The sequence below is a fragment of the Neolamprologus multifasciatus genome, chromosome 16 (assembly GCF_963576455.1).
Source record: "Neolamprologus multifasciatus chromosome 16, fNeoMul1.2, whole genome shotgun sequence".
NCBI lineage: Eukaryota > Metazoa > Chordata > Actinopteri > Cichliformes > Cichlidae > Neolamprologus > Neolamprologus multifasciatus.
Genome location: NC_140454.1, coordinates 1,583,263 through 1,598,896, shown reverse-complemented (window position 1 = coordinate 1,598,896; position 15,634 = coordinate 1,583,263). Strand labels below are relative to the sequence as shown.

The window sequence follows — 15,634 nt, the reverse complement described above, 5'->3', positions numbered from 1 at the left end:
ATGCATTAAGTCACTGGTCTTTCTGTTGATGGTTCTTTGCCGATGTTTTGTGATGCAGCCACCATGAAGAACAGCAAAAGCAGCGTGATGTTTCCTGGGCTGAACGGACACAACAACGTGGACGCTACAGCCTTCTCTGAGGGCGACCTGCTGCTCCAGGTAAGACTCAGGAGCTTTTATTATAAACGTCCTGCTGCATGCCAGTTTTACTACGTAATAGGGCTGCCACAAACAATTATTTTGATAGTCGACTAATCAGATCATCATCCACTGGACGTAAAACTACAGCTTATTGCACCAGCAGCATCTGCTCTTATATAACTATCATTAGCTTACAGCTTTAAGTGTTTAAGGTGCTAACTAAAAATAAATGCAAGATGATCGTTTATTAAATTTTAATGAAATTTGCAGATTGTTTCGGTGAAGTTTAATAAACTCCTTGCTATCTAAAATATAACAGGACACCGGAGTAAATTCTCGAGCATCTCACACTTCTGATAATCAGCTGTCTGCTTGATGTTTATTCAGCTGTGTAAAAACTATAACTTTAATCTCAGCCAAACCGATTTACTCAGGAACAAATAAAATACTGAAAAAAAGCCAAACAATAACATTTTTAAGTTATCTAAGTGACTTATATATCATGTTTAACCTGAGTAGTGAAAGACGGCGGTGGGTTTGAAAACGATTTGCCGGGAGTCCGGTGCTCTCACGGCTCTAGTTAGCCTAGCCCCCGGCTAGCCATCGAGCTAGTGGCTAACAGACGTCTCTGAAAACGTCGGAGCGCTTTTGAAAATATGTGGTGTCTTGATAAACTGAGCAGATATTTGAGGTTTACACAGCTACATTCTCGCCTGAAAATATGTTAAACGTTTATTTTGTGACCCAGAAAGAATAATAAGAGTAATATTAAAACTAACTAGCTGCCGCCATTGTTGGAACCTGAGCTGGGCTGCGCTATGAATTCTGGGACAGAACTTCTTCTTCTTTGGGGTTTAACGGCAGCCCTACTACGTAATGCCAACTTTAAACCTTAAGCAGTTTTTTGTTTTTTCATTTAATTTTGAAGCTAGAATCATTTTCATTTCAGTGCACGCATTGAATCAACAAAACTGCTTTGATAACTTTATCACAAACGAAGGTGAATTTTTTAGACGACCCTGTGTGCTGTTACAGAGCAGCATGTGAGTGTGATTCAGATAAACAGCTCTGTAGTCATGACGCTGACAGACGAGCACAGTAACAGTGTTGGTCCTGAGTGATCAGTGAGCCGCTGGCAGGTGCACAAACACACACTCAGCCTCTGTTTGTTTGTGTCATAGTTGTGTTTTGTGTGGAGCTAATCCATGTCTGTCCAGTCATGAGGACGTTATGACAGGTGAACGTGCCAAAACTTGTTACGCTTTCTGATAGAAACCAGTGTTTATTAGCACTTTGTCTTTTACAGAAGACGTGGAGAGAAAGTTTCTCCGAAAGCATCCAGATGTTACAGTATGATCCACAAGCATAAACTCCTGTGAACTTCTGAGAACTCACAAACGTAGACTTCAGTCCACACACAAACACAAATGAGTGCGACGACATGTAAAACACATCACTGTGATGCTGCTAATCTTTGTGTAGTGTGAATATTGATATAATCCAGGTAACGTGGGATAACAGCAGGCTAACATTCATGTCAGCTTATTGAAAAGGCCCAAACACGACTTCAGCAGATCTTGTAGAGCAAACTGTAGCGGTTGAAACAACACAACGTTGTGCTCTGTGATGCATTCAAAACAAAACCCACAACACGAGACTCTTCCAGTATGGCTCAAATTGTACTTGTAAAAAAGATTTGTATGTGTAAAAAGAATTTGTGTGTGGCCAAAGAATACGTGTGAAACTCTGCACTCAAGTTTCAAGTTACAAGTACGAATTTTGACCCGGTTTTTCTTCCTTTCATCTGATTGGCCAATGTCTTGTCAATCACAAATGTAACAATCCAATCAGAGAACAGATGGGTTTGGCTGTTGGAGGGGAGCTTTTTTGAACTGCAGGTCCTTGAAGGGTGATACATTTTGAAGCTGGAGGATCTCTATATAAATATCTGATAGCAGCTAGGTCCCCTAACTTTCAGTTGCTGTTGAAAGGATAAAGTTGTATATCAGTGGTTAGAAATACCATTATTACTTTAGGATTAGTTTAACACAAAGTCAGGGCTGACCCGGGACCATTGCTGTGAGTCACAGTGCGCAGCATGAAGGTCCTTTCACATCAGAGGCAGCATGTGCTGCTAATGCTAACTGCTAACTCAAAGCCAAGGATCCAGAGATTGTTGCGCTGGCTGCTGAGCTCTGTGTGCAGCAGCTCTACCTGCACTAGATGCTCCTGCTCCTTGTTGTTATCTCTGACTTTATGTCCTCTACAAGAGTTTGTTTTTTTTGCTGGTTCTTCAAATGTTCAATAAAAACATGTATGCTAATTCATAACGAAGAAAGCTTTGTAGCTATCCCCACTAGTGAAGGTAAGACTCACCCCAACCGGTCGCAGCAGATGGCCCCACCCCTCCCTGAGCCTGGTTCTGCCGGAGGTTTCTTCCTGTTAAAAGGGAGTTTTTCCTTCCCACTGTCGCCAAAGTGCTGCTCATAGGGGGTCATATGATTGTTGGGTTTTTCTCTGTATCTATGAAGCGCCTTGAGGCGACTTTTGTTGTGATTTGACGCTATATACAGTGGGGCAAAAAAGTATTTAGTCAGCCACCGATTGTGCAAGTTCCCCCACTTAAAATGATGACAGAGGTCAGTAATTTGCACCAGAGGTACACTTCAACTGTGAGAGACAGAATGTGAAAAAAAAATCCATGAATTCACATGGTAGGATTTGTAAAGAATTTATTGGTAAATCAGGGTGGAAGTATTTGGTCACCTCAAACAAGGAAAATCCCTGGCTCTCACAGACCTGTAACGTCTTCTGTAAGAAGCTTTTCTGTCCCCCACTCGTTACATGTATGAATGGCACCTGTTTGACCTCATCATCTGTATAAAAGACACCTGTCCACAGCCTCAACCAGTCAGACTCCAAACGCCGCCATGGCCAAGACCAAAGAGCTTTCGAAGGACACCAGGAAAAGAATTGTAGACCTGCACCAGACTGGGAAGAGTGAATCTACAATAGGCAAGCAGCTTGGTGTGAAAAAATCAACTGTGGGAGCAATCATCAGAAAATGGAAGACATACAAGACCACTGATAATCTCCCTCGATCTGGGGCTCCACGCAAGATCTCATCCCGTGGGGTCAAAATGATCATGAGAACGGTGAGCAAAGATCCCAGAACCACACGGGGGGACCTGGTGAATGACCTGCAGAGAGCTGGGACCAAAGTAACAAAGGTCACCATCAGTAACACACTACAACGGCAGGGAATCAAATCCCGCAGTGCCAGACGTGTTCCGCTGCTGAAGCCAGTGCATGTCCAGGCCCGTCTGAAGTTTGCCAGAGAGCACATGGATGATACAGCAGAGGATTGGGAGAATGTCATGTGGTCAGATGAAACCAAAGTAGAACTTTTTGGTATAAACTCAACTCGTCGTGTTTGGAGGAAGAAGAATACTGAGTTGCATCCCAAGAACACCATACCTACTGTGAAGCATGGGGGTGGAAACATCATGCTATGGGGCTGTTTTTCTGCCAAGGGGACAGGACGACTGATCCGTGTTAAGGACAGAATGAATGGGGCCAAGTATCGTGAGATTTTGAGCCAAAACCTCCTTCCATCAGTGAGAACTTTGAAGATGAAACGAGGCTGGGTCTTCCAACATGACAATGATCCAAAACACACCGCCCGGGCAACAAAGGAGTGGCTCCGTAAGAAGCATTTGAAAGTCCTGGAGCGGCCTAGCCAGTCTCCAGACCTCAACCCCATAGAAAATCTGTGGCGGGAGTTGAAAGTCCGTGTTGCTCGGCGACAGCCCCAAAACATCACTGCTCTTGAGAAGATCTGCATGGAGGAATGGGCCAAAATACCAGCTACTGTGTGTGCAAACCTGGTAAAGACCTATAGTAAACGTTTGACCTCTGTTATTGCCAACAAAGGTTATGTTACAAAGTATTGAGTTGTATTTTTGTTATTGACCAAATACTTATTTTCCACCCTGATTTACGAATAAATTCTTTACAAATCCTACCATGTGAATTCATGGATTTTTTTTTCACATTCTGTCTCTCACAGTTGAAGTGTACCTCTGGTGCAAATTACTGACCTCTGTCATCATTTTAAGTGGGGGAACTTGCACAATCGGTGGCTGACTAAATACTTTTTTGCCCCACTGTAAATAAAATTGAATTGAATTGAATTGAATTGAAGACTGTGTCATTTCCACAACACAGCGCTGTTGAAAAGGCTCTGGAGGTCCCTGTATTAACATGTAAACCTGTGACACGAAAATCACCAAACTCAGACGACCACAGACTGTTTTCCTTCGTGGTGATGAAGGAAAACGCTGGGCTGGCATGTAAAAGGGCATTTATTCCCTTCAAGGACCTGAAGCTCCATAAAGCGCCCCTCCGACAGCCAAACCCACCTGTTCTCTGATTGGATAGTTAAATTTGTGATTGACATGACATTGGCCAATCAGATGAAAGGAAGAAAAACGGGGTCAAAATTCGTACTTGTAACTTGAAACTTGAGTGCAGAGTTTCACACGTATTTTTTGGCCACACACAAATCTTTTTACACATACAAATCCTGATTTACGTACAAAACTGATACTGCTGCACAGCGTGACAGTGTGTGTGCGATGTGCTGAGAGATTTAGCTGAAAAAACACAGTGCATGTTCTGAACTTGTGTAGGACGTTTGTGTCATCAGCGACTGTGTTGTCTGTTCAGGCTCTGAACGGGTTCGTCATGGTGGTCACGTCAGCTGGGTTAGTGTTCTACGCCTCCACCACAATCAAGGACTACCTGGGCTTCCACCAAGTGAGTCACTGCACACACACACATACACACACACACACACACACACACATTTTATGACTTTGGTGTTTGGATAAGTTGGTGTGAGTGTGAACTTGCACTTTAAAATGCAGAAGTCACACAAACTCCTCCTACTTTAAATGTTGTGTTTGATTAAAGATGCGAGGAGCAGTGGTAGTAACGTTGGATGAGTCTAGTAATCGAGGGTCCACCACCCAAAACAACAGAAGAGAGGTGAAGTTACAGGCACACTGAAGGGCAGCAGCAACAGTGAAAGGGATGATTTACAAGGTTTACAGGGACCGGGATGGACAGCATCCTGGACAGGAAGAGAGTCCAGGTCAAGGCTGAGATGGTTCAGGTGTGCAGAGCAGGAATAGTGGCTGCACCAAGCAGGGAATGCTGAATGTTGAGGACAGGGAGGCAGACGAGGCTGTGGCGACCCCTAAAGGAAGCAGCCAGAACTGCAGTGCTGAAGGAGGCCGAGCCAAGAGAACAGCATATCGAGTTCAAAGAAATGCTTCATATTAGAGTTCATCAGTATACAATAAAATAATCATATGAAAATAATATTTTTGAATCTCTTTTGAACATTTATAAATCCAAACATGTGACTTACAGTCCTACCCTGCACAGATGGAGACATCATTGTGTTTATGCCTCGTTCACATGTTTATAAGCCAAATTTAAACTGACCGACGCTGTGCTCCTCTGCCAACAGTCAGACGTGGTGCATCAGAGTGTGTTTGATCTCATCCACACCGATGATCGCAGCACGTTCAGAGAGCAGCTGCACTTTGCTCTGAGCCCTCCTGCTGCAGCCGACGAGGACGGTGAGCGCTTTTCAAGCAAACGTGTACATGCATCAACATCTTTGCTCCAAACATCCTATCAGATAACCTTTTTACCTCTCCGCTGTAAAAGGCCAATCAGGTATCACTGTTGTCGTCTCCCACGGGTGGTGTGGATGGTGTGGAACCCAAGTTAGTGAATGCAATAACTCAGGAACAAGGCAGCGTGCAAGTTTCAAACAGATACCACAGGTGTAGCTGCTAGCACAGTATCACTAAAATTAGAAACATCCAAGCTAATTCATGCATTTATTACTTCTTCTACTGCAATTTATTATTATCAGGAAGTAAAAACTCGCTGAAAAGCCTTCAGTGAATCCAAAATGCTGCAGCAGGAGTCCTGACAGGGACTAGAAAGAGAGCAGATTTCTCCTGCACTGGCTTCCTGTTAAATCCAAACACTCTCCTGTCATGGCACAGATCAGAGCTTCCCATCAGACTCTTCTGTCGTGCAGTAACAGCTTCACCTGCCTTCTCAGTCTTGCAGAGTTGTGGTAATACAGTCATGCACAATCCGGAGCACCTCCCGCCGGAGAACTCTTCCTTCCTGGAGCGCAGCTTCGTGTGTCGCTTCCGCTGCCTGCTGGACAATTCCTCGGGCTTTCTGGTTAGTTTAAAGGTTGAAGGTTAAAGGCCAGCTCAGAAAAAAAAAGAAAAATACATCTCATTTCCTTGTTAACCAGGCTCTCAAGTTCCAGGGGCGACTGAAGTACGTCCACGGCCAGAGTCTGCTGAGGGACAACGGGGCATGTCGCAGACCTCAGCTGGCCCTGTTCGCCATCGCCATGCCCGTGCAGCCTCCGTCCATCGTGGAGATCAGAGCTAAAATGCTCCTGTTTCAAACCAAGCACAAGCTGGACTTCACCCCCACAGGGATCGATAGCAGGTACAGCAAATTATCTGGGCTGCTGTGTTTTTTATATTCTTCATATGTTTGCTTTTAAAGTACTCAAAGTCTCAGAACACCATCCTCCGTCACGGTGGAGTCAGCTTTACTGCTAACTGAATTTTAACTCCACCATTTGTTGTTTGCAGGGGGAAGATCGTGCTGGGCTATTCCGAGATTGAGCTGTGCATGAAAGGCTCCGGATACCAGTTTATCCACGCAGCTGACATGATGCACTGTGCTGACAACCACATCCGCAGTATGTTAGCAATTCAAAATCAGCCTTCAAATTTAAGACCATTGATACCATCGTATCGACTGCAACGCAGCTACTGCAGACTCAGATCGTGCATTAGACCGTGAAGCTGCTCGTCTTAGTCTGAAACCGTCTTTGACGTGTGTCTGACATTGTTGGGCGTAAATATTTAGTGATGAACTCTCATGTGCAACAATATAGTCAAACTTTGTGATTGTGACTTGAGCCGAACACAAACTTTATAACCTGGTGTGGTCGTTTAGTTGGAGCATCGTCAGCTGTGCTGGGACGGGAGATTACAACGGAGTGATTGTGACAACATCTGGAATAAATCCGGATGTTTATACGCGTTTGGGTGACAGAGCTCGGACTTCAGTTCAGAGGATGAGAGGAGGGAGGAGAGAGCAGTGGTGGGAGGACAAAAGACGATGAAAAATGACATCTACACATGTTAAACAGTTACATGGGTTAGGTTTGATTGTGGCCTTCTCTGGGCACAGACATAAGACATCTACACACATGAATCAATGTACCGTATTTCCCGGACTACAAAGCGCATATTTGCATAACTTTTTAGGTATATGTACAAGTAGCAGTAATTACAAGTACAAAACATGTACTGTGCTTCATAAACGAGTAACAAATGTAGTACATAACAATAACCTACAGCACACCAGAAAAATAGATTCGGCCTACCTTTTAGGCTCAGGTGCAGTGACACGGCTTTAACAAGAAGAAAAGTCAGTCATTCACCATCTTTCTCTTCTTCCTGCGCACTAAAACCACCAAAGTCCTCTTCTCCAGTGTCGGATACGAACAGGCTCAGGATAGCTTCGTCATCCACTCTCAGCTTCTCTCCTTCGTTGTCACTTTCAAAACCAAACAAATCCTCGTTGTCAGTGTCAGAGTCAAACACCCTCTGAAGGGCCGTGGCGGTGTCCTCCTCTCCATCATGCAGCAGTCCAGCCTACCGAAATCCGTTGGTGATCCTGGATGTTTCCACGCTGTCAGATTCCACCGGTGGAGTTGAGCATAACTTGCTTTTCGCTAGTTTATCGCCGCTTGTCATCCACGCCTCCCGCTGAACGCGTAGCGCTACTTTGAAGTTTGTTTTTCGCGCTACTTGTACGGCACTATGTTGCCTGGCGGATGGACATGTGACCAACATACCACTCTTGAACCCCGATACTGTGTGTCTGATCACATGCCCTTCCGCCAGGCAACGTAGTGCCGTACAAAAGCGGAACAAACAAAACAAATCGTCTTACGATATCACAAAAATCATGGACAATCCATAGAAAAGCCGCACTTGACTAAAAGCCGCAGGGTTCAAAGCTTGTGCAAAAAGTAGCGGCTTATAGCCCAACAATTACGGTATATTTATGAGTACAAAAACCTAAAAAAGACTAATTTTTAAATGTTACAGTGTTTTAAAAACATGTTTATTATGAATTTTATATTTTTGTGACAGGACAACATTCTTTTAACGTGAACGCGGAAGACCAGCTGCTGTTGTTTGGTTTCCAATTCTTGCCTACGGTGGCCCCTAGAGACAAAGCACGTACAAACTCCAAAACACGTACAAACTCCAAAACACGTACAAACTCCAAAACACGTACAAACTCTAAAACACTTGCAAAATCCAAAACACTTGCAAAATCCAAAACACTTGCAAATTCCAAAATACTTGCAAAATCCAAAACACTTGCAAACTGCAAAATACTTGCAAACTCCAAAACACTTGCAAACTCCAAAACACTTGCAAACTCCAAAACACTTGCAAATTCCAAAATACTTGCAAAATCCAAAACACTTGCAAACTCCAAAACACTTGCAAACTCCAAAATACTTGCAAACTCCAAAATACTTGCAAAATCCAAAACACTTGCAAAATCCAAAACACTTGCAAACTCCAAAACACATGCAAACTCCAAAACACTTGCAAAATCCAAAACACTTGCAAAATCCATAACACTTGCAAACTCCAAAATACTTGCAAACTCCAAAATACTTGCAAACTCCAAAACACTTGCAAACTCCAAAACACATGCAAACTCCAAAGCACTTGCAAAAACATGTGTTTTGTGGTTTGCATGTGCTTTGGATTTTGCAAGTGTTTTGGAGTTTGCAAGTGTTTTGGATTTTGCAAGTCTTTTGGAGTTTGCAAGTGTTTTGGAGTTTGTACGTGCTTTGTCTCTAGGGGCCACCGTACTTGCCTAATATAGGATTTCATATAGCATGAATACAAGCACACCTTCTCCTCTCTCACTACGAACCCTTTCCCGTGTGTCAGTGCTTAAAACAGGAGAGTCCGGGCTGACTGTGTTCAGGCTCCTCAGCAAACCGGGCAGCTGGGTGTGGGTGAAGTCCAATGCCAAGATCATCTACAAAGGAGGGAGACCTGAATTTATCATTGCATATCAGAAAGCTATAAGGTGAGTGTCCCCTCGACTGGTTGTTTAAAGGATGAAATCAGAGAGTCATGTGACACTGTAGGAATAAGAGGTTGTCTGGTAATGGACTGTGTTGTGTCTGGTTGTTCCAGTAACGCTGAGGGTGAGGAGTATCTGCGCCAAAGGAGCCTGAAGCTTCCCTTCAGCTTCACCAAAGGAGAGGCCACCCTCTATAACACCGGCCCCACCATGGACATCCTGCAACATCAGTCCAATAAAATGTTCAGCAACAACGACATGAAGAAGGACGTGGTGCCTGGCTCTTTGCTGGACTGCTTCTTGAGTCAGGATGAAAGTCTTTACACCCAGACTGTGGAGACCCCACTGCCTGTGGATCAAGTGTTCATGGACAGCAGGGCCCTGGTCAGCGTTGTCAGTGATGCGTGGCAGGGGAACGAGGCAACGGTCACAACAAGTGAGCCTGTTGTGGTGAAAGAGGAGGCCAAGCAGTCCGTCATGGCCGTGATCGGCAGCTTTGAAAAAATGGCGCAGAGTGGGGATTTTTATTCAGCGTTGCAAACACTGGAGGTGGATAACGCCGAGCTCTTAGAGTGGGAAAATGCTCTGAAGAGATTAGGACAGGAGGATTCGCAGAGTAAGGTCAGTTCTGATCTGGACAGCATTGTCGCCAGCGATGTATTTGACTACATCGACAGCATTTTGTTCAAGGAGAAAGCCGAGGATTGTCTGGACGCCGTCCCTCCCAGCTGCCTCACCGCCATCAGCAACCATCAGCAGGAGCCCTTCACTCAGGCTGCCCACGTCTCAGCCTCTGATCTCTGCGAGCCACAGTTATTACAGACACCCAGCCCTGACTGCACTTACTCTCCGGTGAAAGGCCCCTACGTTCACCAACAGGATGCGGTCAGTGTAGCAGTGACATCAGGGCAAAGCGCCCAGATGCTGTCTCACCGGAGTCCCCAGCCTGACCCCAGCCTGCCTTCTCTTCAGCAGCTCCAGCTCCATGACATCTTCAGCCCATCTATTGAGCTGCCTGATCTCACTGTCCCTGACACCTCAGCTGGTAATTCTTTAGCTCCTTTTCAGTCCCACGACCAAGCGTCTGTCGCACATATGGGCTTCCGTCAGGACAGTTCTGGTCAAGTCCAGCAGTCCAACCATCGCCTGCTACACCAAAACAGTTTGCAGGCACCTGTAATGGCAGGAAGTCATCACATACAGAGCTCTGTTCCCCAACCAAACAGTTCACCACCCACTGTTATGGACAGTGTGCCACCACTGATTCCTTGCCAAGACTTTACTTCCTCCAATGCACCTAATATTCCCTTTCAGTTTTCCTCACCTCGCCTGCAGGAAAGTCTTCCATTTGACAAGCACAACCTTCCTCGTCAGCAGTGGCCACAGAGCCAGCAGCAAAAGCTGCTTCATGCTAGCATGATGCAAAATGGACACAAGACCATGCCAGCACTGCAGACCCAAAATTCACAAAACCAAACCCGTGCTAGTTTTTTCCCGAATGGCACCAGACTGAATGGCACACAGCAGGGAGGGCTGGCAGGTTACCAGGCAGCTGCACCCAGCAGCTGCATGTTTTCTTCCAACCCAGACATCCTGTCCATCCCTGAGCCTTCAAGCCTCAAGGTGCCTGGCACGTCTTTGGATCAGAGTCCTCCTCAAGGTTCCTGCTACTCCCAGTGGAACCACAGCGAGCCTGCGGTGGGCGCATCAGCCATCAACCAGCAGAACCTCAGGTCTCTAATTGTTCCTCCCAATGTGCCTTCGTCAGAGCACTCACACAGCATTCAGCACTACCTAGAAAGCAACAAGCACATACAGGTAAGCACTCAGAACTGAACAGTCACCCCCAGCTTTACTACAGCATTAGTAGATGGCCCTGAGTCCCGTCATCGAAATGTCAAATGCATGAATGTTGGAGGTTTTTTTGGAGGAACTGCATAATTGGCAGTGAGATTTCAGATGGCGTAGTTTGTGTTACCAACGGTAACTGTGGTCCCAACTGCCTTCACATAACAGTTTAACAAGCTGTTGCAGTGTGGATTAATGCTGATCCACCACGGCTTCCATGATCATCCTCATCTCATTACTTTGCTCAGTGCAAGTCATTGCACGGGAAATGACTTTGCATTGAGCTCCGGACCGAGGGGACCTGATTTAATAATCACAGTAACAGCTGTCACCTTCTCACCAAGCGTTTCACTGATGGTCTTGTAGCCCAGTCCGGATGGTCTATCCTGCCCATGGTAGTGGAGAGGTTGGGATGGAAGACGCTGATTCTGTGGACAGGTGTCTATGCACATAAGTTAAGATTGGGAGCATCTGTAAGATGAGATTGGTTGACTGATTGATTGTAGTCTGCAAGCCACTTGGGCACACATCCACTGTGTGGGGTGCCAAAGACTTATTTCACTCAGTGACATGCAAATCAATGCAATCAATCAGTTTTTCTGGATTATTGGTTCATATTTTGTCTTGCTCCAGTAAAATTAACTACATTCGGCCTTAGTTCTGTCGTCTCTTCCCTCACTCGTGAACCCAGAGATACTTAAACTCCTCGCTCCGGGACCTGACCCCTCTCATCGAGGGCAACCCCAGACTGGAGTCCAGCCCCTTTTCAGGAGGCTGATTTCAGAGTGATGCTGTAACTAGCTAGGACCTCTCAAACCCACACACCAGCTCAGTCTCCTTCACCACCAAACTGGTTCCAAGTCCCAGTCGCCAGTCTCGATAGTGGGGATTGGTCACCTAGGGCTTCTGCCGCTGGCTGTCGCCCGACACACACTGTGCCTCCTGCAGGCTGTGGGTCTACAGGTGGGCATGTATCCTCTTCAGGCTGAGTCCCATAGGCTAAAGACACTCACCTCATCCTCACCATTTTGCCTTGGGAGACCCTCCCAGGGGGCAAAAGCAACCCGACAACACAAACCCCACATAAACATGCTGAGGTGGCGATCTGAGCCCTCTGATACTCCTGATTTTAAAATCCAGCTGCAAACTTTTCCTATAATTAAATTGTGAGCAGATGATCCGTCTGCATCTCCCTCGATGCGCTCGCTCTGAGAGAAGAGTGAACTAGCAAGAACTAGTTGTGTTCTTACTTCCTGTTTTTAACTGGACCGACTTCCTGTTCGTAATGTCAGACAGAAACAATATGTTTAGTCATTTTAATGATTCTATATTCTGCATCTGAAGAAATTATCACATGTATCTGTTTCCTGAGTGAGGCCTTGGGTATCTGCTCTATTTGCAATCATTGTATTTTTATTTTATCCAAAAAGTTTGTGTTTTTCTGCTCATATGTGCAGCGATAAAGAAATATAAAAGAGAATGTAGTTATTAGTGTTAAAGGTCTGACTCTGCTGTGTCGGTGTAACGGTTGAGCATCCTGTTGTCTCTGTCCAGCAGAACGATATGAGCCCCGCCGAGCACAACAGAGCTTCCTTCACACTTTCTCTGATGCAGCCGCACACCTGATGGGATGGAGACACGCCCCCGTGCTGCTGCTGGTGCTACAGTTGCTGGAGAAGGACAAACCCCAGCATATCTTTGCCTGTATCAGTGCTTATCCACACATCCACACACGTACACTTATTACTGTGTTTTATATCCCTCTGTATCAGATACGCTTCGGCCTCTGTCGTCTTTAAAAGCCGTTGCTTTAGTGAAGATACACTATGATAACAATGAAGTATGAAGCCACAAGTGCATTTATGGTGGAGCTCGAGGTAGAACACAAACAGCCAAAGATGTTATTTAGAGCCATGATGTTTAAGTAAAGTCGGGATGAATTTCAGATTTATTATAAAACAGCGTAAACGTCAGCGAGCAGTACCTTCCAAGATGTAATCTGGATACTTTAAATAAAACCCTTAAAGGGCTTGACTTGAGTGCATAAACGTGATGCTAGTTGTGTTTGGTTAACAAAAGGTCTGCACATGTTCAGCACATGTTATGTCATGCATGTGTGTTTCTGTGTGCAGCGTAAATGACGGAGAGTTTGTTCCAGTACGCAGACGGAGCTGTAGAAACAAACATTACTTCATGAAGTCGTTGCCAAGACGTAAAAAAACAAGCATTGCTGGACCAGAGTCGATGTGGGCGTGGTCGTATGGGGGTGGGGCCACGCACCGTGTGGATTTGGTAAAAGATGGGAATGAGAACCGGTGACGTCAGAGTCGCTGTAACTGAACGGACGTTCAAGTAGAAGCATGTATCACTGCAAAGTGTTACTGTGGGAGTTGCACACCTGGAGGTAGTGAACAACTTAAAGGTTTTAAAGATAGTTTTAGGTATTTCTTAGACTCACACCTCATTAATAGATGGACTTCTGACCTGGTTCAAAGGATGTGTCATACATGCTTTATGAGACGCGTCCAGCTGGACATGCAGCAGCTTTGCTCCCCTTTCCATTATTGTGATGTAGCATAGACAGTAAACACATTAAAACTGAGCCATATCCAGTATAACTATAGATTCTCTGTGCCTTCTCACTGGACAGGCAGCTGAAATCATCTCTTATCTATTTTTATTTTTTGCCTTGTTGTAGAAAGCAGGTCAAATCAAATAAATCTTCCTGGTTGTTGTCTTCAGTGGTTTAAGGGAAGCCGTGTCTACAGGAGATCTTTAAGTGCATCCAGCGTTCGTTCAGCGCAAACCAGGGAAACTAAAATGAAAATGTGCCAGGTGAAACGTGGAGATGTTTACTGTTTCCTCGACTTTGTTCCTTCTTTGATTTGATTCTGTTAATCAGCATCTGTAATATATTCACACTACATGAAACATCTTCATCCACCTGAGCAGCAACAGCACGAACAAGGCAGCTTCTTCTTATTCCTGCTGCAGGAATCTGTCACGTTTATATTTGGAAGTGAGTTTCGATGCAGTGTTTAAATATGAAAAGCATACGATGTTAATTGAAAGCGCACTAAAAGTCTGTGCAGTAGGGCCTTTCTCTTTCCTGCGTCCTGTGTTGTGTCAAATGAGCCGTGATGAAAACATTCACTCCCAGCGTGACGCACTGACTGTGGCGACCTCGAGCCCACGAGAGGCCTGTGACGCTGGACTGAAGCCACTATGAAAAACCCGGAGCCACAGTCGTGCTGGAGTTTTGACCTGTTATGCTCGTGCCTTCTTTGTAAAAACAATCAATATAATCTACTTTCATTTTGTCATACTGTATGTAATGCAAGTTTAACAGTTTAACCTTTTGTCTAATGTGCATAAATATGTGTGCAAGTACGAACATTGTGTTCAGCTTATTTACATGTTTTATCTCATTGTCCTTTAAGCCATGTATCAGAGGGTGAAGGCTTGAACAGTGGGTTGAGTTTTTGTGTTTCCACACCCTCAGCTGTGTGCCTGGGATCAGCTAGTTAGCATATTGGAGTTCTGTGCAATCACAGAGTCGTCTTAAGCCTGACGTCTCGGCTCATGGACAGATTTTGGGCACGTTTAATGTAACACTATATGTAAAATAAACGAAGACGAAACTGGTTAGTTAACTGGGTGTTGAAGCACCAGTGTCTACCAGATACATTTGTTTCCAACCCATAAAATGATACTTCAATTCAATTCAATTCAATTCAATTTTATTTATATAGCGCCAAATCACAACAAAAGTTGCCTCAAGGCGCTTCATAGATACAGAGAAAAACCCAACAATCATATGACCCCCTATGAGCAGCACTTTGGTGACAGTGGGAAGGAAAAACTCCCTTTTAACAGGAAGAAACCTCCAGCAGAACCAGGCTCAGGGAGGGGCGGGGCCATCTGCTGTGATTGGTTGGGGTGAGATTACTTAACAGTAAAATGTTTACTGCTGTTATTTTCTTGCTTATTTAATTAATCGGAATAGAGTTTACGAGCCCGCAGGCCCTGAGAGAGACTCTTTCTGTCCTCGAGCGTGTGGCCCCGAAATCAGGAAACTGCATGAAAACAAAGCCAACATTTAAACTTTAAACTTGCAGATAAAATCTTTTAGTCCTTTATTAAACAAACTGATGGCTCTTGGCAGTAAAAGTACACTTGGTGTTAGAAATGAGGAGAATTTATGTTTGGGTAATGTCCCATTAACCTCCATCCACTCGATGGAGACGTTTGAGGGGTTTCTTGTCTGATCTTTCAAACAACTATGAACATGTTGATAAGTCACCGCATCCATAGTTGGATTAACACTGTGATTCATGTCCATGAGTCCAAAAAGCTGCTCTTTCCCTTTATGTTCACTGCTCTGATGTACTTGTGACTGGATGGA

The 15,634-nt window shown here is 44.9% G+C and overlaps 1 protein-coding gene across 2 annotated transcripts in view; it reads left to right on the top strand.

Annotated features, from left to right (window-relative positions):
- The window catches only part of LOC146499961 (aryl hydrocarbon receptor-like), a 34,397-nt gene extending 19,778 nt beyond the window's left edge, over window positions 1–14,619 (top strand). The window contains exons 3-11 of one of the 2 annotated variants that reach the window (XM_085136087.1): window positions 59–159; window positions 4,870–4,959; window positions 5,678–5,789; window positions 6,287–6,414; window positions 6,491–6,693; window positions 6,843–6,952; window positions 9,243–9,384; window positions 9,495–11,199; window positions 12,787–14,619. In XM_085136087.1, the coding sequence (XP_084992213.1) occupies window positions 59–159; window positions 4,870–4,959; window positions 5,678–5,789; window positions 6,287–6,414; window positions 6,491–6,693; window positions 6,843–6,952; window positions 9,243–9,384; window positions 9,495–11,199; window positions 12,787–12,855 (2,660 nt within the window). In that variant the 3' untranslated portion in view covers window positions 12,856–14,619. Of the gene's footprint in view, window positions 1–58; window positions 160–4,869; window positions 4,960–5,677; window positions 5,790–6,286; window positions 6,415–6,490; window positions 6,694–6,842; window positions 6,953–9,242; window positions 9,385–9,494; window positions 11,200–12,783 lie in introns of both variants that reach the window. The other variant, XM_085136086.1, reaches the window with a different exon arrangement.
- Window positions 14,620–15,634: the final 1,015 nt, after the last annotated feature.